This window comes from Diaporthe amygdali, assembly GCF_026229845.1.
Source record: "Diaporthe amygdali strain CAA958 chromosome Unknown NODE_43_length_333103_cov_65_012416, whole genome shotgun sequence".
NCBI classification, from domain to species: Eukaryota; Fungi; Ascomycota; class Sordariomycetes; order Diaporthales; family Diaporthaceae; genus Diaporthe; species Diaporthe amygdali.
In genome coordinates this window covers 163,022-185,992 of record NW_026517063.1, presented here as the reverse complement: position 1 = coordinate 185,992, position 22,971 = coordinate 163,022, and the positions used below count along the sequence as shown (strand labels likewise).

Below are 22,971 nucleotides of genomic sequence, written 5' to 3'. Positions count from 1 at the left end.
GTCTCCTCCTGACTGCGTGTTGTGTGATAGAAGGGGGTCTGTGTGTCGGCTTCCCCTCGTGGTCGATCGGTGCGTTTGTCCGTTTCGTTCTCACCGTTTTTATTCCCGGACAGAGACAGATTTACTAACGAGAAACACTGGCATGCCCGTCCCAAAGGGCCCTCCCCCATTGTGATAGCGTCAATAGCGTCAATAGCGCAAACCTTGGAGGGGCGAAAACCAGTCTAAGCGATAGCAGAACCGTAGATTCGGGTTGAGTTTTCTTGGACTATCGTTCGATGTCTGAGATCCTTCGAGAAGCTATGCCGTCCTGTCAGTGCTTTTCCTCCCATCTCATCCAGGCTTGTGCAGGTTGTTGATGAAAGCGTAGCTGACAGGTCGGATAAATATTCTTGAACCTCCATTTGTGTGAAACGCAAGTAGACGTAAACCTTGCAATCTATTGTGCTATGGAGACTTCATGGGCGATGGGGTGAGCAATCCTGCTGATGATTGTTTGCACCGGTATTTGAAGATCCACAGTTCCATAATGTGGGCCGGTACTGTCAAGCCGTGACATGCAGGATGTGGGCACACGAGGGGGCACGAGCACCGCACCTATTCCTTCATGGTGTCGGCTATTTGACCAGAAAGGTGTGGCGATGAGGAGCAATGACGCGAACTCGTTAACCTTTTGCTGTGACGAACATGCAGCCTTGAACTGGAGAACGTGGTCTGTGGAACCATGAGAAGAAACATTGACGACATTTTTTAAGCTTTCAGAGCTGGCTGCGTGGTGAAAGCGGCACTTCCATCCTGTTGCAATGCTGCTCCCTCACGGGCCAGTGCACCTTGACTCTCGGTCATGACGGACAGACAGACATGCGGCAGTCCCCGGTCCTGAGGCCTTGCGGGACCGGTTGGCTTGACGGCAGCGGAGTTTGGATTCTGGCAATGAAAAACCTTCGTTCGGGATGGTGCTGTCAAAATCTCTATTGCTACTGCGGAAGGATCGGCCGGGCCAAGTGAGTTGCTTTTGCAACTCGGGCCCGCGGGCTCGCCGGCGCCCGCACGCACGGAGGACTGCTTCTGTTGCCTGCTGTGCGGTCGCATTCCATCTGAAGTTCTGGCAAACGGCAGATCTGGTACTGTAGCGAGCCCACAGTGGGTTTCACGGTGGATCTACAGTGCATGATGCGTCGGACACCTCATGAGGAAATTCGGAAGGGCCTCAGTGCAATCTCCTGACCCCCAATCTGGCCTCTGCCATAGGAGGCACATTCGGTATAGCTTAGTCAAGTGGCCGCCCTGTGGCTTGGATTGGTCGACGCAAGCTTGGTATCAATTGCGGGAGACCTGCATCGGATTTGAGCTTCGGTGAAGAAGAGAAACTCGCGACCCCTCTGTGTCGACGGTCTGGGCAGTTTTACCTGGCAGGATACACCTATAGCACGCTTGGTTATAGGTTGCTGATACGAACTACCGTCACAGTCAAGGTGTGATATGTGACGGTGAAGCTCCTTTTCGAGTCATCGAGGCGAATGTTTTGCAATGCGCCGGAGACGCGGGTTGTTTTTCGAACGTCTCGTTGGATGCCCCCTTCGATTGAGTTGTTGCAGACAATTTTCCGGCCGAGCGGTCCGTAGATCAGGATATTGCGTTGGTGCAGAGTTGTTGTGACCGGAGGACAGCATTTCCCTGCTTCATCCGATATCTTGATCTCAGCGAGTTTGAAGCGATGACACCCTCGCGCTCGGACCGGTTTCTCGCAGTTGACCACCTTCAGACCACCCACATTGATTTGTCAATGCATCGCTATTTTGAGCACTGCCTGCATGTCTGCCAGTACGTGCGAGGGACCCTGACGAACCCGATCGGCGCGCCTTCACTCATGCCTCTCCACACGATCGACTGGCGATGTGTCCCAAGGCCAGCCGGCTCTTCAAGTGGATGTCCACCCGCATCCGCTTCTTGACCGCGTTGTTGCGTGTGCTGTGAAGGGTGTGCAACGAGCCGTGGTCGCAGGATTGGAGGACGACTTGGCTTGATATCCTGGGGTCTCCTTGCGACTGAAGGGGATGCAGAAGGGGGTTAGATGAGCGCAATTCTTCAGCGGCCGCGAAGATTCAAGCACCGCCAATCGTCGAGACTTGCGCATTTGCAGGATGGGCCCGGATTACGAATGCCGCCGCCACAGGACTGATCACTGCCCAGAAGCAGGCAGAAGCCGAAGCGGACTGCTGCTGGATCATGGCGGGAGGTCAGAGCGCAACGCCTCGGCATGCGCAGCAGCGAATGAAGCCCGGCGTGTAGATGAAAAGCGGCGATAACACTGCCACTAAGTACTGCTTGGGTAAAGTGGACAGCCGCACTTCTGGGGCGCACTCTCTACAGTGCTCTGTCTCTCCCTCCCTCAGTAGTGGTAGATGTTGCCTGCTGCTATGATGTGCGTGACCATCGCCACTGTGAGGAGTCTGAGAAGTCGAGATCGACCCGTGTGAGTCGGGACGAGCGGCGGAGCTATGAGAGGGCAGGGTATCACCTAGGCTTTCCCTGCCTCGAAACGCGGCAGGTTGCCCAAGGCGCCGTAAGCGAGAGGACGTCCAACAACGCAGTCGAGGCTAGATTGTGCTTGCCAGCCACATGGTTTCCTCGAACTGCCGTGATACATAGCAGCTCAGACCAGCGGCGATGTCAGGAGAGCTGGAGCTTGTGCGTCCAAAAGGGACGGCAACGCAAGGAAGAGACGAGACGATAGCTTTGTGACTCAGCCAGTGTCAGCAGCGTGGGCCAGGCCAGCATTGATGAGGGTCGGTTTAAGCCGCATGGCAGTCCATGAGATGAACGCTGAGCTCTGAGCAGCCTGCCCCAAGCCCGACAGCAGCCAAAGGCAGAGTGTGGTAGGCTAGCGAGGCCTTGAAGGATGCCTCGACCGTTGCGGCTCACTCGTGGCGTGTCAGGATCAACGGAGGATCAGGGCTCGGACATGTTTCGACTAGTTGGGTGTTTCAACGTGACCAGAGCTGACCGATTGTCGCTCTTGAATGGTCCCTGGCGTATAGTGTATGGACGCGACGGGCGAGCTAGCTGTGTAGTAGTGCTGGTGATAACTTCGTCGGTGGTGGCAACTGACGATGGCCACCTGTGATTTGATCAACGGAGTCGACGAGGGGGCGCTGGAAATGGACTACGGTACGGATGCCTCATGTCTCTGGCTATGTGCTATTAGAATTAGAGTTGACCAAGTCATCGGGAGCCCAGGTGTTGGTGGCAGTCATCTGGTCCCAAGTCAATCTCGCTAATCGCACGCAAGTGAAGCCAGACAGATATGGTATATTGGGCCAGATGTCGCTTATAGTAGCAGCTTGAGGAGCGTCTCTCGTCGAGGGCGACAGAGGCAGGAAGGTGAGAATTCGCACTCGATACTGTGCTTCGTCGAGAAGCTGTGGAGAGCGTGGGCACGTACCTGATTGCGCAAAATTGAAGCGGGTGCGATTGGGAAGCATTGGACATGGGACCCCTTGCATGATATGCCACGCCTAGGCCCAGTGTGGATTCCATCTCCAGGGCCTGCAGCAACGATCCAGGGGAAAAAAGAGTGCACACTGCAGGGCCGCACACAGGACCCTGGACGGGTGGGGCACCGTGCTAGATGAGCATCCTTGCCACCGTCTAGGCGTCAAGCCGTCGCAGTCACTCCCTCTCTCGCTCTCCGTTCCGCTTCAACGTCTCGTATCAAGCCAAACGTAGCAGCAGCGCACCAAGGTTCGAATATGCCGTTGCAGATAGAGACCAAGCCCAGACAACTGCGTACCTACACGCGTAGATATGGATACACTGCATCCAACACATGGCCCACTGGGGTATCGCCATACATAAGTTCCGAGGCTGTGATGGAAGCCTGCTGGAAACCTGCTGGAGCTCGCATACATATGCACATTGTGCACACTTGCAGGTTTGGCCTGAATTGCCCCCAACAGAGGCGACATCGCGAATCGCACGAGCCCCTCAGGCCTCTTAGGCCGGCCCTCGCGGATGCAGGCTGTCAAGTCCGTTCTTGTCAGCGTCCTCGCCCATCACACCCTCTGAATCAACTAGGCGGCGGAAGGCCTGGCCGGCTGGCTACTGAATGCAGTCTGCAGCTCACTGACAAGGCGTCGAGACCGCTGTGACCTGTGATCTGTGACCTGTGACTTGCGCTCAGCACCTAGCTGCATAATAAGTCAGATCATATTGTGATACATTGCATCACGCCCACGTTGGCTGCTAAGCTCCCGTACCGCCAGGACCGTTCCGCATGATACTGTGGTATCCTCCGATCCAGAGCCAGAGTCAAAGGCAGAGAGGCCCACAGTTCCAAGACGGCCAGGACGGACAGGCCACTGTACGGTAGTGCACAGTCAAACAGCATGTATGACATTGGATCCGTCCTGCAGGAACAGCTCATTGCCCTGCATTCTCTCTCTCTCTTTTCTCCACCCTCTACTGCACTATCCGTGCCACTACCGGCGCCAGAGCGGGGTGTGAGTCTGCCTCCGTTTCTCAGGACCCACAGTGCGCAAATTACAGTGCCTCGCCCATGTCCGTATCCGTATGCCTGCTCTCCCACTTCCAACCTTGGAAAGTGCCACATTTTACGCCAACGATTTCCTGTTCCCAGACCAGCTAGAAGACGTGGGGTCCCTGTAATTGATTCACGGTCACGACCAGGGCAGAAACGGCCCCGTGCTCGTGCTGTTGCAGTGCAGTGCTGACTTCTGAGCTTGGAGCTCTGCTCTCTGTGTGTCTGCCGTCTCTGCTCGCCCTCCCATTTCACCACCACCACCACCACCTTCTTCTCCTCCTCTTCCTCCCATGTCGGCCAGGGTTTCCAAACGTTGACTTCGACCGCGTGTGTGATTCCCTCCCTCCTATTTACCGCCTGTCCCTCCGTTTGGCTCGCCAATCTTTCCGTCTGCGCCTCTTCGCCCCCTTCTTCTTTACCCTCTGGCCCCCCTTTTTTGTTTTGTTGCTCTACTTCGTTCCCCCATCTCCATCCCATCTGCACCTGCTTGCAAGTGTCAGCAGCGAGGACCCATCAAGACAACACGGGCTCTCGCAAATTGGGGGGGATCAACGTGGAATCGAAATCAAATCCTAGGACTTGGACCTCTTCTTTTCTATTCCGGTGTCTCGGACAAGACCTGATTGACCGACCCATTGCACCGACCAGCACTTGGGAAACCTTGCGTCTCTGTCCACACTATAATCGCTCCTTTTGACTCCAACCGCCCAACTCACAGGTCGATACACCATCTACTGTTTGGTTCACGCCCTCGACAAACATTCTCTACCCTTTGGATACCCGACCAACCTTGCTCTTGATTCATCGCTTCCTCCACATCATTGGAAGAGGCCCACCTTGGACAATTGGGCCACCAGCTCGACGACTGCTCTGCACGGCAAGCTCTTGAAGCTCCCTTCCCTTTACAAACCCCTCTCCTAATTCGGAAGCCGACCTCTGGGTCACATACGCGAACATGGCACCCTCGCTCACTGCGCACACCTCTTTCACTCGTCCCCGGACGAGTGATCGCGATGCTCGCCCTACGACCCGTGACCAGGGTGACAACAACCTGATCATCCCCAGCCGAACGTCGTCGCTTCACTCGAGAATCACCCAGCCCATCCCATCGACCCTCAATGCCAAGGCCCAGCAACGGACGCCCAAGACACTCACACATGCGTACATGGTCTGCGGTGTTGGCCGCGAGCCTTCTCAGTGGGTCAAGGCCCCGGCCCCAACTCAAGGCAAGATTGGACACATGAAGGGTGCCGTCGGACAGTTTTGGCTACCAGAGATTCTGGGCAGTAGCCCGAGGTTGGAGCAGGACAATGACATCGCTCGCTCCCTCCATGCTGCCATGAGGGTAGGTTTACCCTCCGCGCCCTCACCTAATTGATTGACCACGCGCTGACCTGAATTAGGCCTGTTTTCCCCACGATGTCGAGATCTGCACTGGTCGCAGCCAGCCTCACTGCGTCCACCACGCCTTTGTCCTCCAGCAGGACTCTTCACACACTCTCTACGGCATCTGCTTGAGGGTGTGGTCACGAGCGGACGAGAAGCGAGCCGAGACCATTCGTGACCTGAGGAAGAGGACAGAGCCCGATTTCTATGACAACACTGATGAGACATACTGGATTCCATACTGCTTGTCCTTCCTCTCCAGGTACCCACTCTACAACTTGCTGGGTGACTACCTTCGCGGCATGTGGATCCACTGGAACAAGGCCACCAACCTCTTCCATGCCGAAGAGGTTTCGCGCATCCTGAGCTTCCCCGCGCCACGCCTCAACGATCTTGTCCGGATCGATATGAAGGACTATGCCCTGTGCTATCAGTTCCCATCGTCCCCAACAGGTTTCCAGAACTTCGCCATGTGGCCCTTGTTTGCTTGCCTTTCTATTCCCAACATCGTTGGAGTGATTGAGGCCGCCATCTCACCGACACGTCGCATCATCTTCGTCAGCCACTACCCAGCCATTCTCACCGTGGCTGCCGAGACCATTCGGTACTGCGTTCGTGTTTATGAGTGGAGTGGGCTGTACGTACCGGTTGTGCACGCCCGCCACGCCAAGGAGCTCGTTCAGGAGCCCGGTCCCTACATCCTAGGTGTCACCGCCGAGTGCCGATCACTCTTCACAGCGCCGAATGACGCTCTTGTCGTTGACCTGGACCGCAACTTTGTCCTGACCTCTGACCCGCCAACTGCTCTGAATCCTGGACAGCGCAACAAGTTTGTCACGCGCTTGACTCAGGCGCTGAATGGAGACGTCACCCCGTCTGGGGTCCCGCAACATCTGCGCTCCGCATACGGTGGTGGCAAGCTTGTTCCTGCCGGCCAAATCATCGTTATGCGCGGTGAGGTTGAGTCGATCCAGGATCCCGAGTGGTGGAACCAGGACTCCATCATGGCTGTCATGGACCATGTTTGTGAGAAGATGGGTCGTAACACCGGTATCAAGGCCGTCTTGGGTGGTTCTGTCAAGAAGCCGCTCATGACCAAGGTCTCTATGAGACATCTCAATGAGATAGTTCGCGAGAGAAACCAGTACTCTCGTGACGCTCAGGAGGCTTGGCAGGATTTCATCAACCTGAAGGGCCGTATGGATACCGAGCTCGCGAAGGTTACCAAGCGCAACAACTACCTGAACGAGGAGTTGGAGAGCTGGAAGCAACAGGTACGTATCCCAAAATTCAATCTGTCCATGGCATGGCAAGCATTATTAACTCGTCGTCACAGTTCCTCAAGTTCCAGGCCTTCGCCGAGACACTCACGAAGGAGACCCAAGACCTCAAGGTTAAGATCGAGGGCCACAAGAGAGAGAACCGACGTCTGGGTGGCCTCATTGACCAGCAGAAGGACGATGCCGCCCGTATGTCCGTGCGCCTCACTGGAACGGAGAAGCAACGTGATGACGCACTTGAGGCTCTTGTCCTCCAGCAAGAGATTGCTGAAGAGCTTGAGCGCGAGCGCAAGAGGAACAAGAAGGAGCTTGCTGCCATGCAGCACACCAACGTGACCATCATGCGCCAGCGTGACGAGGCCCGCCGGGTTGTGCTGCACCTGCGCAGCCTGATCGGCGGACAGAGCCACCACATGGAGCATCTCGTGCAGTCTTTGACTCATCCCGTCGATCTGGAGGAAGAGATTGCAAACGGCTTTGTTGCGGCCGCTGAGGAAGACGGCGGCATGTCTTCGGTTGACAAGGAGCGCCTCATGAAAGCCGCTCGCAACAGCAAGCGCTTCTCGACCTCGAGCTTCTTCGATGTAGCAGACCGTCACTTGAAGGACAAGACTGACGCCATCTCTCACATTATCCGCAACATCGCGGAGCAGTGCCAAGCTGCTGTGGAGGGTTTGGAGTTGGCCCATGACGCGGAGATTGACACCCCTACGGCCAATCGTCGCAGGAGCAGCAATCTTTCTGGCCGCTACAGCGAGGACGGTCGCTCGACTGCCGCCTCCGATATGGGCGAAGACAGCCATCTCAACCCCTCGGGACGCACTTCGAGCATCCCTCCTACTCCTGATCTGATCCCCAACCGCAGCTCGACGAGCATGTCCATCGCGTCCACCATGACGACCCCCGAGAGATCATCGCAGCAGTACAGCATCGGCCACGAGATCCCCACCAAGATCGTCGAGGATGACGAGGAGGACTACACGGAGCGCAGCGACAACGAGATACCTCAGCAAGAGGCTGTTGTCGGCAAGCACGCCGAGTCCCTCATCCACCGCCCCTCTGGCGCTCGAATAAGTGCATTAGGCGGGCCGCGGTGAATCGCAGCGAAGCAGGGCCCCCTCGGTAAACGAGGAGACCCTGACTTCAAGAAGCGACGATCCATGGAAATGCAAGCAGCCTGCGATTGGGCAGAGCAACAAGCGAGAAGGAAAGAAGAGGAAGCGGCGCAACGGAAAAAGAAGCGCGATGCCGATTTCAAGAAGAGGCGATCCATTGAACTACTGGCGGGCTACGACCAGAACCTCCACAAGCTTTGGAGATGAACAGCGAAACGCGGCGGAGAAGACACCACACCCATGCACACACATGGCCAACCGTTGGCGTACAAGTATTTTCTTTTTTTACAAAAATTCTGATCATTATACCAGGGGGATGTGCTTCTGGAAAGACTTTGAAGCTGCTACGTAATGAGGCGTTGTGGAACTTTCTCTCGAAACGTCTCAGATTCCCCACACCTGACTGATTAGTTGGGTTTTTGATTTCTTTGTTTATTGCTCCCGAATTTATTTGTTTCCCGATGTCTTGTTTTCTTGGCAACGTTGGGCATTTGGAGCGGACTTTGTGGTTTACCTGGAGGAGAAACGTTGAATATTCTGATTCTTTCGTACCGTTGCACGTACAGTTTGCATGTCAAGAGAGGGGTCGAAAAACGGCGGTGACAACTGGCTTGGACGCAATACGTTTTGCTTGCCTGGACTCGGACGTCGGAGATGTATGTAGGATTTTGTTGCCTGAGAGAGAAGGGTCTCGCGCAGATTTTGAGGTGTGGTGGTGGTGTGGTGTGCCTTCATTCCTTTTTCATCTTGCCTACCCGCACGTACGTACGGCTTGGTGGTCTTCCTTTCCTACCCTACCTACCTACCTTTTTATTGATACCTCGATACAAACCCCCCACCACTGCACACAGCTTCACTTTGCGTCCCTCACTCCATGTATTTGATCACATACATTTGGATGCTACATGAATCTCAGATTATTAATCCCAAACCCTTGACTTGTACCAGTGTGACATTGCATTGACAGGCCTGAATGCATGAACACCCGCTGGTGTCACTAGAGAAATACTCAGGTTTGCTTAAAATAAAGCCGTATGCATATGCCGGCAGCTGAGAAGTCGGCAACCCAGGTGGGAAACGCCATACGGAGACAGCACTGAGGTTCTGGCATTACACAGTACTATGCCTTGCCTTTTACATAGTATCGCCCAGGCTACTTCTCAATCCGTGACGGGAACTACCGCAGGAGCGAACTCTATCGATCATGAAGGGGCAAGGGCAGGGGGCTACTTTAAATTGTAAGGCGTGAACATAACATCGTGTTGGCATGCCTCTGGGGGAATAAGGTTGGATGCGCGCGGCACATCCCGCCAAAAGAGGATCAGGTCCGATCTGCAATAATCACCTTATGCAATACATCTTATATTATGGGAGATTATACACTTCTTGGGCATGGATTTCACAACGTAACATTGAAGAGGGCAGAATTGGATTCGGGCAGGCGGTCGAAGAGAACATTTTTCTATATGTTTTAGTAAGACCAGCGGCTTCACTGTCGAGCCACCCTCCATATACGTCAGAACCGCGATGCCGACATGATTGGGCAATGGCCTGACAAACCCCTGACGTTATCCTTGCTCAGCATTTAGAAATCATGCGCTAAAAGGGGCCGAGCCTTTACTCTGGGTCCTCCCGAGGTCCCATCCCAGGCCTTCAGCCGGATTTTTGCCGTATGTGCTGACACGCCGTTTACTAAGGGCTTAGCGGGGCGATTATTCAACGGCCGACGACTGGTCCAATGCCGCCTCCCATCGACGGGAACACAAGTAGCTGGCGCCGCTGCGATGGGGAATTAGAATATTCTTGGAGATTCTCCTCCCACCATCATCCGGCACCCTCATCCTGACCTTCTTCTCCCGGCTCGCTATATAAAAGGCGAACGTGGCCCGCCCCTCCCTGATGAAGCCCTTCGCGATCCTGCTCTCCATCATTGTTGGAATAGTGTCGGTACTACTGTTCAAGGAACACATTCTCGAGACGGCTACGATCCTGTATAGAAGCCTCAGCGACAGCATTAGCAACATCAACAGCACGAGCACGACGGACTCGTCCCCTGAGGAACAGCAGATCACCACGACGAATATGAGCGTCCCTCGCGCGATTCGAAAGGCCTTCCTGGCCATTGAGCAGGCCGAGGGCGCAGGCGCGCGGGTCAGGAGGTCAATCGGCACGCCCCAGCTCAAAAACTTCTCACCGTTCTTGATGCTGGACCATTTCTCCGTGAAGCCAGGCGCGGGATTCCCGGACCACCCTCATCGGGGCCAAGAGGTATGTTCGGCCCTGCCGAGATTCACTTCCCATTACGCGAATTTGTTCATGCACTGGTGCTGACCGCGGAATAGACAATCACATACATGCTCTCAGGCGCCTTCGACCACGAGGACTTCGCCGGTAACAAGGGCACCATCCACGCGGGCGACCTGCAGTTCATGACGGCGGGCCGCGGCATCGTGCACAGCGAGATGCCGGCGCAGAACGCCGACGGGAGCGCCAACACCGGCTTGCAGCTGTGGGTCGACCTCCCGCGCGAGCTCAAGATGTGCGAGCCGCGCTACCGCGACCTGCGCGCCGCAGAGGTCCCCGCCGCGGAGGCGGACGACGGCAAGGTGACCGTCAAGGTCATCTCGGGCCGCAGCCACGGCGTCGACTCGGTGAAAGACCTCGCCTACACCCCTGTCTGGCTGCTCGACGTGACTATCAAGCCTGGCGGCCGCGTCGAGCAGCCTGTGCCGGAGGGGTTCAACGCGTTTGTGTACACGCTTGAGGGCAAGGCGCTCTTTGGGCCTGACAAGAAGCCCGTGCCGCAGTATCATAATGTTGTGTTTGAGCTCGAGGGCGACTCGATTGTGGTCGAGAATGAGGCGGGCAGTGACGGCGATGCGCGGTTCGTTATTGTCGCGGGCCAGGTGCTGGATCAGCCCGTTGTGCAGTACGGCCCGTTCGTGCTGAATTCGATTGACGAGGTGCGAGAGGCTCTGACAGACTACTCGACATACTCGAGAGGTTTTGAGAGGGCTGAGGGTTGGGCGAGTGAGATCGGGAAGTCGATGGTGCATTAGAGGGGTTAGATGTCGCGTATATACTGTTACTAGGTCCGGTGTCCTGGCGTTATTAACCGGCGTACTGTTCTCGTTCATTTTCTCGATAGGATTCAATATGTAAATACCTGTTCTCAGCAATTTGAAAGCACCTAGATATTTTTGTAGAAGATGGGAATACTTCCCTGTCGTGTGACTCTCTTGGAGAGCGCCTATACAGCGACTGAGTCTCACGTGGTTTCCACTTTTTCCAGGGCAAAGTAGCCAGCTTTCTTCGAATATTTCGCAATTCTTGCCGTTAATCACATCTCAGCTTTTCCCGACTGTTGGCCTCTTCGTAGCGAATGCCGCGTTTCCAACCCTGGCTTTCAGTTGTCGCTTACTTCTTTGTAGCCGCCGGCCCCCTGGCCTCCCGGGTGGCCTGGCTGTGCCATGTCGTGTAACCCACATGTGCGGGACGCGCAGCTATCGACTCACCAGGGTCAAAAGAGGCCTCAGGCCGGCAAGCTGACGTCCTGAGGTCTATTCCTAAACATGGCACCCCCACCTCCGTTCTCACCATGGAACTTTTCAGCAGTGTAGTCCGCGCTGGTGGGATTCAGCTTCAAAATATACAGGATGGATCCATTTTCCATTGTCACTGGCGCTGGGGGGCTGGTGTCTCTCGGCATCACGGTTTGCAATGGGCTCATTAGTTATTGTGGAAGTTATCGATCGCGTGAAGATGACATTACCTCCCTCCAGGGAAACGCGGAGCGGTTACGAAAACACCTCGAAGTCCTCGACAGACAGCACCTTGGAGTCGGTCTTCCGCCCATGTCACCGAGTCTCAAAATTTCCATGGACGAGTGTGTAGAGGCTTGCAAAACCTGTCTCGACGGCTTGAGTCGACTGAGCGACAAATACTCGCCACCAATGACGGGTTCACTCCAGAGGTCCCGCACCAGCTTGACACGCAAAATATCATTTCCGTTACAGAAGGACAAGTTTGAGTCCTTCAGAAAGCAGATTAATCAGCTGCACGTTACACTCTCTTTTCAGGTTGGGCTGTTGAATTAGTACGTCACATAGGAGAGTCAAGAGAAGACCCTCGATCGCATTCAGTCCGCTGACCGCATATTCCAGCGATGCTATGAGAAACCTGCGGCAAGAGACTTTGTCGGAGTCTCTGAATCTCTCGTCGATTATCTCTGCTCAAGGTCAAGATATTCAGGAACAGATTGCCGCTATGGTCCCCGACTTGTCGCAGACGCTTGAGTCTGGACTTGCGAAGAGTGAGCAGTCTCTTCAAGCTCGAATGGACAGTCTAGAAACCATGATCAAAGATTCTTTACGCATAGAAGAAGCTTTTCCCGATTGCGCTCAAAGTATCAAGGACTCTAGTACAGCCTCGACGCTTCCTCAAGCTTCTACGAATGAATCAGAACTCATGACCAAGGTACAAGGGACGCCTAGCTCAGGAGAAACCTCGTCGTCAACAAGGCCCTTATGGGAGCTCAAATGTCATTGCGCAGGCTCTATATCCCCTGCTTATCCAGTTACTCATGCAACATCCTGCTATCTTTCACTCAGACACAGACAGCGAAGAGCTCTTATCGGAAAGATTAGGCTCTTTAATTACTTCTTTCAATTTCAGATCGCAATCGAGTACTCCCAATACGCCTTCTTGCGCAGTCTGCACATCCAGCATAACTTCACCATCCGAGCGACAGTCCCTCAAGGCTCCCCGGCTTTTGACCTGATAGATGGTATCACGTTCAACATGGGCAGCTATTCCACAGTACAATCACTGCAACGAACCCTTCAGTCCTGTCTCCGGGGGCTTCAGCGTCTGTTCATGGAAGGTCGAGCATGGCCTACTGATATTGAAGACAGCACTGGAAACAATTTACTTCACGTACGCCCAAATCGACGCTTCTCACATGAACAATTGAAATTCCAACGTTGAGCTGACCGACAATCTCACAGGTAGCCACCAGCGCATTTTGGCATTTTATGGCCGACGAAATGAAAGAGATCTATTCTCAATTTCTTCAAACACTGGTAGAATTCGGTGTCCCATTAAAAGACACGAGTTGCTTAAACGAGTAAGCCTCTCGTTTTCCCTACTTGTCATGGATATCTGGGACTATCGATTCTAACGACGCAGGACACCAATTGCCATTGTACTACAAAGACTAGCCAGTAGGGAAAAGAATGACTTTTCGGGCTTTACGGTCGCCACAGGACTGGTGAAAAGCCTTTTGGATCTCGGTGTCGATGTTCTGGACATAATGCCACTGCGAACATTTGGACCATCGATTCTTCCAATAGTCGGGCATGGGATGTTTGAAGAGCAAGGCAGTGAGTTGTCCTCATTTTGCGTGATTTTCGAAATATTTAATTGACCTCTGGTAGCCATGGACCAGGGAGAACTGTCCCGTGCTCTGCTAGAGAAGTGGGACACCCAGGTGTGTGACATTCTCGCACGCAGCGACGCCGAAAGATACCTCTTGGCAAGGGGTAAAGTGGGTGAAACCCCATTGCATATTGCAACATGTTGGCCTCGAGGCATGGAGCTGCTTCTGCAGCTGGGAGGTGATACTATCACCGGCATCATCAATGCCGAAGATGACGACGGCTCCACGGCCCTGGACTACGCGCTCAAATTGGTCGAGCCTGAATGTGTCAGCATGCTCTTGGATTCATCTGCTGAGATGGATTTGGAAGTAATTCAAAACATCGCGAAATGGGAAACGACTCCGGGGCGATTGACCGTTGTCCCCGTATTGACGCAGGCTCTCGCGGCGCGTCGCAAGAAGTTACTGAGCCTCGCGAATGACACACTCCACGGAAGCATGATCCTTGATAACCTGAGCCTCAATAAAGAGGACTTAATACAGGAAGATGCATTTGAAGTGATTAAGGCGCTAGACGAGAAGGAAATCAGCGTGCCCAAGGAGTTCCGGAGCGTCCAACCAGGATCAGTCTACCACTGCGCATATATGAACAATGAGACTGCCGAGTCACTTTTCCGCGCTGGATTCAGCCATACAAACGTCGAGCTCATCGGACTCACCCCGCTGATGATAATAGACTTCGTCGGCCTTAGCTATCGAAACGACATGAAGCTCATGTGCAGCAGTAGCGCGCTAGGTCTTGTTGAATGGTTTCTGAGCCATGGAGAAGACCTGAGCAGGCCAATACCAGTAAATGCTATCACCCGAAAAACAGCGAGCAAAGGCAATATTTTCAGGAGAGTCAGCCTGGTCCACCGCATCGCTAGCGAAATGGGGCGGAGCTTGCGATATGCAGCAGCCTTTGGAAGTGAACGGTATACCGCGATTTCACAGCAAATACTAACTTCGTCGGTTCTGGACCCATGTGAGTGTCTCTGCACGCAAAGTGGCTGCTCTGCCGCCTCAGTCTTCTCCCGAGAAGTGTGGAAAGTCTTCAGTGGGGCCACCCCGGCGGAAAAGTTGTCTGAACTTGACCGGACGACTTGGCGAATCACCATGGACCTTCTGACGAGCAGACTATCCGATCACTCAGGAGCTCGTCAATTCGCGTCGAGTTTCATCCGTGTCAGCACTTTTGAACGACTTGGCATGAGCCACACGTGCTGCAGATACGTGGAAAATAGTGGAATGTACGAAGGTCCTAATGATGGGGTGGCCCTGGCGATCTTGAGGGGAGAGTACATAGTCGTCGAGATGATGGACCCTGAGGATGGAGCTGAGATCCAAGATGAGGAGCGATATTTGGCGGAACGACTTGAGGAACTTGTGCACGAATTTGATGTCAAGTACGAGGAGCTAGGCTTGTCTCTGGGCGATTTCTTCTGGTCGTACTGGTGGATTCGCATGAACGAGGTTGAAGCCGAGGACAAGGTTTCCAGGGAGGAATTAGTGGCACTTCGGAAAACGGGTGTTATTCTGGAAGATGCGTGAACGACATGCTTCAGGGCCAAAAGTCAAGAAGAAAGAAAAAAAAAAAAAGACATAAGACGATCTCTCGCGCTATGGAACTGTGTTTCTGTCTTTTATTACCCGGATCTCTTCGTCAAGAAATAGCCCACTAGTTGCATGTTGAACCCGCCTATGAGATTAAGTTGGATTAAGTTGACTTTGAGTATGTCTGCGCCGTGTCTCTGATCACCTACAAGCTCTGCACCCAACAGGTCCTTTCGGCGAGCAGAACCAGCCACCGCTCTTGTAATAATTTCCCGAAAAGAACAGCCTCGAGAGTTCATCGTATGCTCTTGTTATTCAGTAACTTGATCAAGCTCTGCGGATGCTGGATGCAGCAGCAGTCACATGTAGAAATCGGCTGTCTCAATCGCGGCAAATATTGTTCCAATACCAGTCGGAGCCATCTAGCATGACAGTACAACTCGAATAAGATGCAATTCCTCGCTCATAGTGGCTTTTCGGCGCGACGTCGATGTGCTAGTTGGTAACCTGACCACGTATGTGGGGAAGCAATCACGCAGGGTATTTAAAGGGTTCATAGAGCGCCGATGAAAATGATATGAAGCCGTCCTTATCAATGAGTGTGAGACATAGCCTTGCTACATGGTAATATTGAGATCAATAAAGAATAAACAATTTTTGAGAGGCGACAGTGCCACTGTAGACAGACTCATCGAACAAGGACTCGACAAGGCCCTTGATATTGTGGCTCTACCAGACTCATCTTAAACAGATTGCCATGAAGAGGACGAAAGTAGAGCCCCTTGGTGATCAGCTTCTTCTGAGTGTCCATTAAATAGACAGCGGGGCTCTTGTGCAGAGGAATCCATAGAAAGCAATCAGAACCCAGAGGGCGAACCAGATGATGTTGAAGCCGACGGCTGTATGAAGTACCAGCTGCCAGAACGATGCCAGAAGGGAGAGGTGGAGAATGGCATTGACAATAACAAAAACATCTAGGTGAGTTCGTCCCTTGCCAAATCATATAGCATTAGCAACCCGTCATCAAAATCTCCCATTCTTTGGGGGCAGACCTACAACGACCAGTCCGCAGAACCAGCAAGCACGATTTCCACGAGCGCGGTCGATAATTGTGAGGCACCAAAAGACAAAGGCGAAGGAGATGATGCCGATGATGACACCGCAAATCATGCTCACGATCTTGCTTCCAAGAGTGTTGTGGGCCATGGCCAGGATGTTGGTGACTGTTCGTAAAATTATGATGGCCCACATGCAAAAACGTCGCGCGACTGTCAACCAGGTGCCGTTGAAGGACCATGAACAGAGGTACTCGCCAAGGCTGAGGCAGTTGCGGGATTTCCAGGAGCCTTTCGGGCCTTCGTCGATGTTGGTAACGCCATCCATGCTGTATGAAGGATACTGGTGTTTTAGAGAGGTTGCCTGTGTAGTGAAGAGAGGTCTGTACTTATTTTGAAATGGCCGTCCGGTCAAGGTATAGTAGCATTCTAGTCGATCAAGATCATGTGGGCTCGAAGAGGTCAGAAAGAAGAAGAGACTCGGGAAGTAAGAAACAAAAATAGGACCTGACGGAAGTTGCTTGTTGGGATACTTGTACACAGATACACCGCTGACACCGACGGCTGGGGAGATTCTAATCTCATACAGCGGCTCAAAGATTGTTGCGTATGAACAATCACTCCTGTCAAAGTCACATCTCTGCCGCATATATGTGCTACGTACATACCGATAGAGGCAGACTTAAGCGAGCAAACATGGACGAAGAATGCAAGATCGAACCAAAGACCAAGACGGCTGCAACCGCTGTTGCTGTTGCGGTGTCACCAAGATGTAACCACGAACTAGTCCAACAGCAATACATGTACAACTTTCAGTTATAGTGGGACTGGAGCTGGACTTGGAGAAACGAAATCGAGGCTGACTAACATCCAGTTGTGCCTGCCAAGTCTGTGCTCCGTCCGCAAATCAAAGTTACAACCAAAACAGCAACAAAGAGAGAGAATGCGCATGTCACATGCAGACGCGTACAGGATTCAAGGCATATGACAGATTGATGTTCGTCGCTTTGAGAGGCACATTGACAACTTTTTGTGTCATCTGTTCCACCCGCTACAGTCCGAAGGGTTTGTACTACCATCTCATCGCGGTTCCCCGATTCCTCTGATCCGTACAAACTTATCATTCAGGTAGAGTCGAGGCATGAACGCGAAAAAAAGGCGTGCGAACAAGCATATATTGCAGGTGAATCTGTAAGCGATGATGATTCAAAAAATATAATTTCACTTCAACAACTTACATTAATGACGAGGTCTCAAAAGCATGCACCTGCGGGGGTGCAAGCAACCTGCGATTTGGGAAAAGCAGGTTATGGGGAGAGGTCAAGTATGCCCTGAACATTAGACAGTCGTTTTATTGAATGATTAAATAAATGTTTCATGGCAGACAGGTATATATTGCCGGCTCATGCTCATCGTCACTGGTAAGGGACGTCACTTCGATGCACACCAAGCGGACAATAGTGAATCGCGAAGTTTTGGAGCACACAAATGGAAAACTACATATGTAGTCATTATCCAAGACACCACCAAATACGATGGCCTTGGATCTATGCATTCAGGTGTATCGGCACAGCATCAATGGCGAAGATACAAATGCCAAAAGCCAGCAGCTTTCCGAGTTCTGTCCCAGAGATGAGGTGTCAAACGATGTCTGCACCACAGCCTCGCATGGAGACAGCATTTAGAGCTAGAAAAGTAGCTAGCCTCGGCCCGAAACGACAAACTAGGACCACCACTTGTATTGCTTGGTGCTTATACAGTCATGATTCGTGCCGGACTGGAACATGTCGACTCATGCCATCAGGCCAGACGGAGGCCATAGCAAATGGGTGAAACCTGGTTCACGGTGTACACCCGCCAAAGGATTCTGCTGTTAAAACTTCCAAAGTTATAGACACTCATAGAAACCTCATTCTGTGCCTACATAGGCAATTCTCTGGGCTGAGGATTGGGGGTCAGGTTAATAGAACACATAACTCGTGTCCCGGGTCTACTCGTATCGTCTAAATTGGTTATCATCCCTTGCATCACCTGGTGAGTTGCTTCCTCAAAAGCTGAGAAAAGAATACGAACAAGCGAGAAAATTGAATGTTTGCATGCGCACGGGCGCAAGTAGATCTATACAGGACTCTAGTATCAAAGAATGACGCGTTGGATCGTATGTTCTGGCCAGATGAGCAAAACTAGATGAGATCGAGATTGAAAGAAGAGGTTAAATGCTTTAAGTGGTATGTATTCTTCACTGTCTCTTTGTAGCATAAGGTATCATGATGCGCGCCCGTACAACAATTTAGTGCTGAACTAGGGCCTGCGTCACGAAATGGCTAGTGTGTTAGTTTAGACATGGTCAATTATTCAGATGCACCAAAGAGAGCGATTTTCTGATGGACGTATTTAGTTTACTGACCCGGCTGGATTTAAGATGAGTTATCCAACATAGATCACCAGCCGACGACTGTTTAGCTGTCGTGACGCGTAGATGTAGACAACAATCTTTATGACGAAGTCATCATTGATGAAGCATCGACGGCACTGAGCGACTTAGCGCGGCCAACTCAGGTGCTTTGACGTGGCCCTTTCCAACATATCCAGGTATGAGCAGCTTAAGGTCCCTCCTACCCAGCCCCCTCGACATGATTACTGGTCGTTTCTTTTCCAGCTTGTCTTCCCCGTCTTCCTTGACGTCCCTCTGCACTGTGAATGAATCTTGCCATACAATTACGTTCGCCATGATCGTCAATCTCAGATTTCTGCTGAGACCTCTGGTGGCACTGGGAATTGTCGGTGAGAGCCTTCAAGCAGGCCTCAGATATGAACAACGCTACACACCCGTCGCGGCCAGTGAGCTTGGAGTATGAAGACTACTTCAGAAGACCAGGTCGTCCTGACGTGAATGAATACTGACAGCCTTGGCAGACCCCTCCGTTCCGGATGAAAGTCTGGTGCAGTGACAAGGAGGGAATTCCGCTCAAGGTTCTTAAACCGTATATTTCCGACTTCTGCGATAATCATGTTTACACACAACCGGGCGAGGTCGCCAGCGCCGTAATGGAATACCCACTCATGGACCCTTGGAACCACTGGACGGTAACCTTTGCATGGTCCACAAGATTGATTTACGGGGACAGGAACTGCGAGCGTGATTATCAGGCACTGGCTAGCAAAGAGGGCTGCGGCATGTTCGAAACCAAAAGGGGGAGGATAGTGGTCTCCACGAAAGCACAAGGCAAAGAACACACTGGTGCAGAAAAATGTGAGTATATATGAAACCGTATTGCGGCAGCGTTATGTTCCATTAAAAATATTCCGCGCAAACATACTGCATTAAGGCTCCTTCATTTAGACCTACATCTAACACTCCGAAGATAGCTGGGTCATTACCCCTCCGCAAGAGCCAGACATCCCGGACGGAGACTGAGTATTCGATGCTAGCAACATACACCAAATGATGGTTATGAACGGGATAAGTAGTTGAAAATAGGATTAAGAATCGGATACACCTCTCGTTTCTATATTTGTTGCGTGCGATTGCTTACTTCTGGGCTCAAAAACATGAGAAGAGGCAGTACTGGGGCGGGATTGACTTTTTGGTGCCTGATCAGATGGTGGAAGACAATTGAAATGTTCTAGACTTTGAAAACACGCATGTTTAGTTCTGAAATAGTACTAAATTTAAAGTTGTAATTATCAAGCATCATGTTCTCTTGTCTGATGTGCTAGAACTGCCAGCCAAGCGTCGTTCCTCCGATAGAGCTTAGCTTGCGACAGCTTCACGGTTCTAAAGAACTTCGTCACAAATCCCGCGTTCCAGGAAATCAGCTCTCACTACATGACTTAGACACTATTGGCATTTTTGTCCTCTTTCTTGCCTTCGATTGTAGCCTGGTCCTCCTCAGCGAGCACATCCGCTGGAATGCGATCCGGGACATCGTTGGTTAATACGATCATTGGGCCAAGCGCAACAGCCATGAGGCCAAAGGTAACGCAGCTTGAACAAAAATTGTTAGCATTTTCAATAATATTACTCCGAGTCTACTGATGACATGACTTACAAACCAACAAGAGTACTCAAGTTCGCGTTAGTGTTAAGGCCGTAGGAGACTGCTTGGCCCACAGCTTCGACGCATCTGAATGCGGCTCCATTGCGAACATTGGCTTTTCACTCTGGTTAGAATGGTGTACCGCGATCACGCCAGTGGACAAGAAGCAAACTCACATTGTGCGTCGGTAGCAAATGATGAGATGAGCCAATACATGTAGGACTGCGAGAGTGGTCCGGTGGTCTGTACAAAGAAATATGGCAGAAAAGCCGAGGGATAGAGAGGTTCATCCCAGTCGATAGCACCCGGATTGTGAGCGTCAAATCGTACCTGCATCACGATTGACCAGATGTAGACGCCCATGTTCAGGAGGACGACTGTGTAAAGACCGAGCTGGGCCCTTCGTCGCTGGCTTAGCCCTTTGATGTCGAGGATGAAGCCTAGTCCAAAGCAACCAACGCTGTGAAAGTCAAAGTTTAGCGAAGGGGTTTTGAACATCTCAAGCGCAAGGAAGGAAAAGGTAAGACGGGCTACTTACATGCAGAAGAATGGGGATATCAGCGACGAGAGTGCTCGAGCGCGAACAGTGAAGTAGTCGGCCAGATAAGTAGACCATGTCCCACTGTAAAATCAATAAGCTAAAGAAGATCATAAATGAATTATTAAAAATGAATGACTTACCTATAAAAGAATGACCAGAATGCCCAAATGCAGGACAATAGAATCAGCTTGGAAGTCGCGGTGATCTTGATCTGCTTCAACTCCTGCTTGGTGCTCAGGGACTCGGAAACAATGATCCTGGTGCCGTCCGACCTGACAACCCGTTCAAGAGGGGATATGAGGAATGCAAAGGGCAAGCTTCCGAAGTTGTCAGCGTTCCATTAAATCTCTTGTGAAAACCAAGCAACGACCGATGGCTCGACGCAGGAGGGAAGTATTCTTACGCCAGACATTCAATTATTACAAAAGCGATGTAAGTGTCTGGGGTCACACCTCCCTCCACTCCCTTGATGTGATTCTTTGCTAGACTTCATGGGGAGAAAGCTGTCAGTAATAATTAGGATACAAAGTTGTAGCGCTGGCCTGAGCACTTACTTGATTCCGCCGCCAACAAGCTGTCCAAGATTGCGGGATACGATCCAAAGAGCTAAATATTTACCTCTTACCCCTGATGGAGCAAGAGAGAGGATGGAACCGGCTTCTGCAACATACCAAAAGCCAGTGCCAGTGCCACTGAGGAAGCTAGCCAGAATAAGGAACTATAGGAGTATTCATCAGAGAGACAATAGAAATGCGGGGCAGCGTAGATAATGATTGTCTAGACCTACCCATTGGTTTCCATATTTACTGTTGCAGTAGTACGAGGCGCCACGGATAGGAAATGTTGCGGCACCGATGACCAAAGCCCACTTCACGCCGAGTTTGTTGACCAAAGGTCCGCCGAATGCGCAGACAATTGCCAGCATTGTGTAATTGATTGCGGTGCTATAGTAGCAAGAGATATGTTAGTAGCGTCTTGATCTGGAGTAATGCTTGGGAGGGTACGTACGCGGTGTTTGAAGTTTGCGGCGTCGCTAAGCCACCACCACCGAGACCTAATGCAAAGTCAATATCAAGTACGAACCGTCCAGCGAATATCACATACCGGCAATTGCATCATCCATAGCTGGCCCACAGAATGCCTGGACACTTAGAAGCAACATCTGTGTCAGACTATGCTGCCAGATCCTCTTCCATAAAGGCACATTCTCCCTGTACGCCTCCATATCAACCAAATCCGGATGCACATCAGGGCGGCTATCCACAACCTCGAGGGATGGGGCCTTCTCTCGGGTTGCCCCGACCCCGTTGGGAGTGGGAATGCTGTCAACTTTTGACATGGCGTGCTCGGATGATGCTGTGGTGGAGGCTTAAGATTCTCCAAGTGACAGGAATAAACAATGTCGGACGAACTGCGCTGTGGTCATACGACTATTTGTAATTTGTCTCGACGAGCTGGACGTAGGTACATATATATGTATGTGATTAAACTTCTTCAATCCAACCTGGCTGGGATGGTGCTGCTTATCTGTGGGCCTAGAGATCTTCGACCATGTGTGTTCTCCAAACACACAATATGGGGTAATTTCCCCGACCGAAGCCATGATTCGTGATAGTTGGACGGTGATGTTGACCAGACACGATAGACTGCAAGGTGGAACGACTTGACCGTAGCCTACACGTTTAGCCGCCGAAGCTTAGCAGAATGACAGGGGAGGGAGAACTAGCAACATGTCCTTGCTTTACGACATTGAAATTGAGTGCTCCGGCAACAGTCTGGCGAATTGCAGCAGTTGACATGTGTCGTTGGTGTTGATAAGAGGTCGGACTGCCCCCGTTATTTTGCATGCTTGGCGGGGATATCTCCGGTCCGGGCCGACGGTGACCAGCCCATGCATGACGGAGTTTGACACAAGGAAGGTCGAAGCGATGGGCTAGGCGGGGGGGATCCATGTCCACTTTGCTGATCCACCCGACACGTGAGGGCCTTGAACGTCACGATCCTCGTAGTGGAATTTAAAAACGCCCAGAAATTCTTCAAT

The 22,971-nt window shown here is 52.0% G+C and overlaps 6 protein-coding genes across 6 annotated transcripts; 4 read left to right on the top strand and 2 right to left on the bottom strand.

Annotated features, from left to right (window-relative positions):
* Positions 1–5,498: 5,498 nt before the first annotated feature.
* Positions 5,499–8,531, top strand: J7T55_000058 (uncharacterized protein; the record flags this gene model as incomplete). The annotated part of the gene is made up of 4 exons (XM_053134270.1): positions 5,499–5,888; positions 5,947–7,203; positions 7,266–8,283; positions 8,341–8,531. 4 exons carry the CDS (start codon positions 5,499–5,501, stop codon positions 8,529–8,531), a joined length of 2,856 nt encoding a protein of 951 aa, XP_052987959.1.
* Positions 8,532–10,223: 1,692 nt separating this feature from the next.
* J7T55_000057 (uncharacterized protein) lies at positions 10,224–11,383 on the top strand (the record flags this gene model as incomplete). Its single annotated transcript, XM_053134269.1, has 2 exons — positions 10,224–10,592; positions 10,667–11,383. The coding sequence occupies 2 exons, from the start codon at positions 10,224–10,226 to the stop codon at positions 11,381–11,383; spliced, it is 1,086 nt and encodes a 361-aa protein (XP_052987958.1).
* Positions 11,384–11,980: 597 nt separating this feature from the next.
* Positions 11,981–15,291, top strand: J7T55_000056 (uncharacterized protein; the record flags this gene model as incomplete). Its single annotated transcript, XM_053134268.1, has 6 exons — positions 11,981–12,420; positions 12,488–12,800; positions 12,999–13,259; positions 13,331–13,449; positions 13,512–13,705; positions 13,760–15,291. 6 exons carry the CDS (start codon positions 11,981–11,983, stop codon positions 15,289–15,291), a joined length of 2,859 nt encoding a protein of 952 aa, XP_052987957.1.
* Positions 15,292–16,104: 813 nt separating this feature from the next.
* J7T55_000055 (uncharacterized protein) lies at positions 16,105–16,677 on the bottom strand (the record flags this gene model as incomplete). Its single annotated transcript, XM_053134267.1, has 2 exons — positions 16,105–16,284; positions 16,351–16,677. The coding sequence occupies 2 exons, from the start codon at positions 16,675–16,677 to the stop codon at positions 16,105–16,107; spliced, it is 507 nt and encodes a 168-aa protein (XP_052987956.1).
* Positions 16,678–19,078: 2,401 nt separating this feature from the next.
* On the top strand, positions 19,079–19,798 carry J7T55_000054 (uncharacterized protein; the record flags this gene model as incomplete). Its single annotated transcript, XM_053134266.1, has 3 exons — positions 19,079–19,201; positions 19,266–19,602; positions 19,719–19,798. The coding sequence occupies 3 exons, from the start codon at positions 19,079–19,081 to the stop codon at positions 19,796–19,798; spliced, it is 540 nt and encodes a 179-aa protein (XP_052987955.1).
* A 385-nt stretch (positions 19,799–20,183) lies between these two features.
* On the bottom strand, positions 20,184–22,269 carry J7T55_000053 (UNC93-like protein 2; the record flags this gene model as incomplete). The annotated part of the gene is made up of 10 exons (XM_053134265.1): positions 20,184–20,337; positions 20,402–20,504; positions 20,566–20,849; positions 20,928–21,011; positions 21,086–21,247; positions 21,485–21,504; positions 21,556–21,648; positions 21,718–21,874; positions 21,939–21,984; positions 22,035–22,269. The coding sequence occupies 10 exons, from the start codon at positions 22,267–22,269 to the stop codon at positions 20,184–20,186; spliced, it is 1,338 nt and encodes a 445-aa protein (XP_052987954.1).
* Positions 22,270–22,971: the final 702 nt, after the last annotated feature.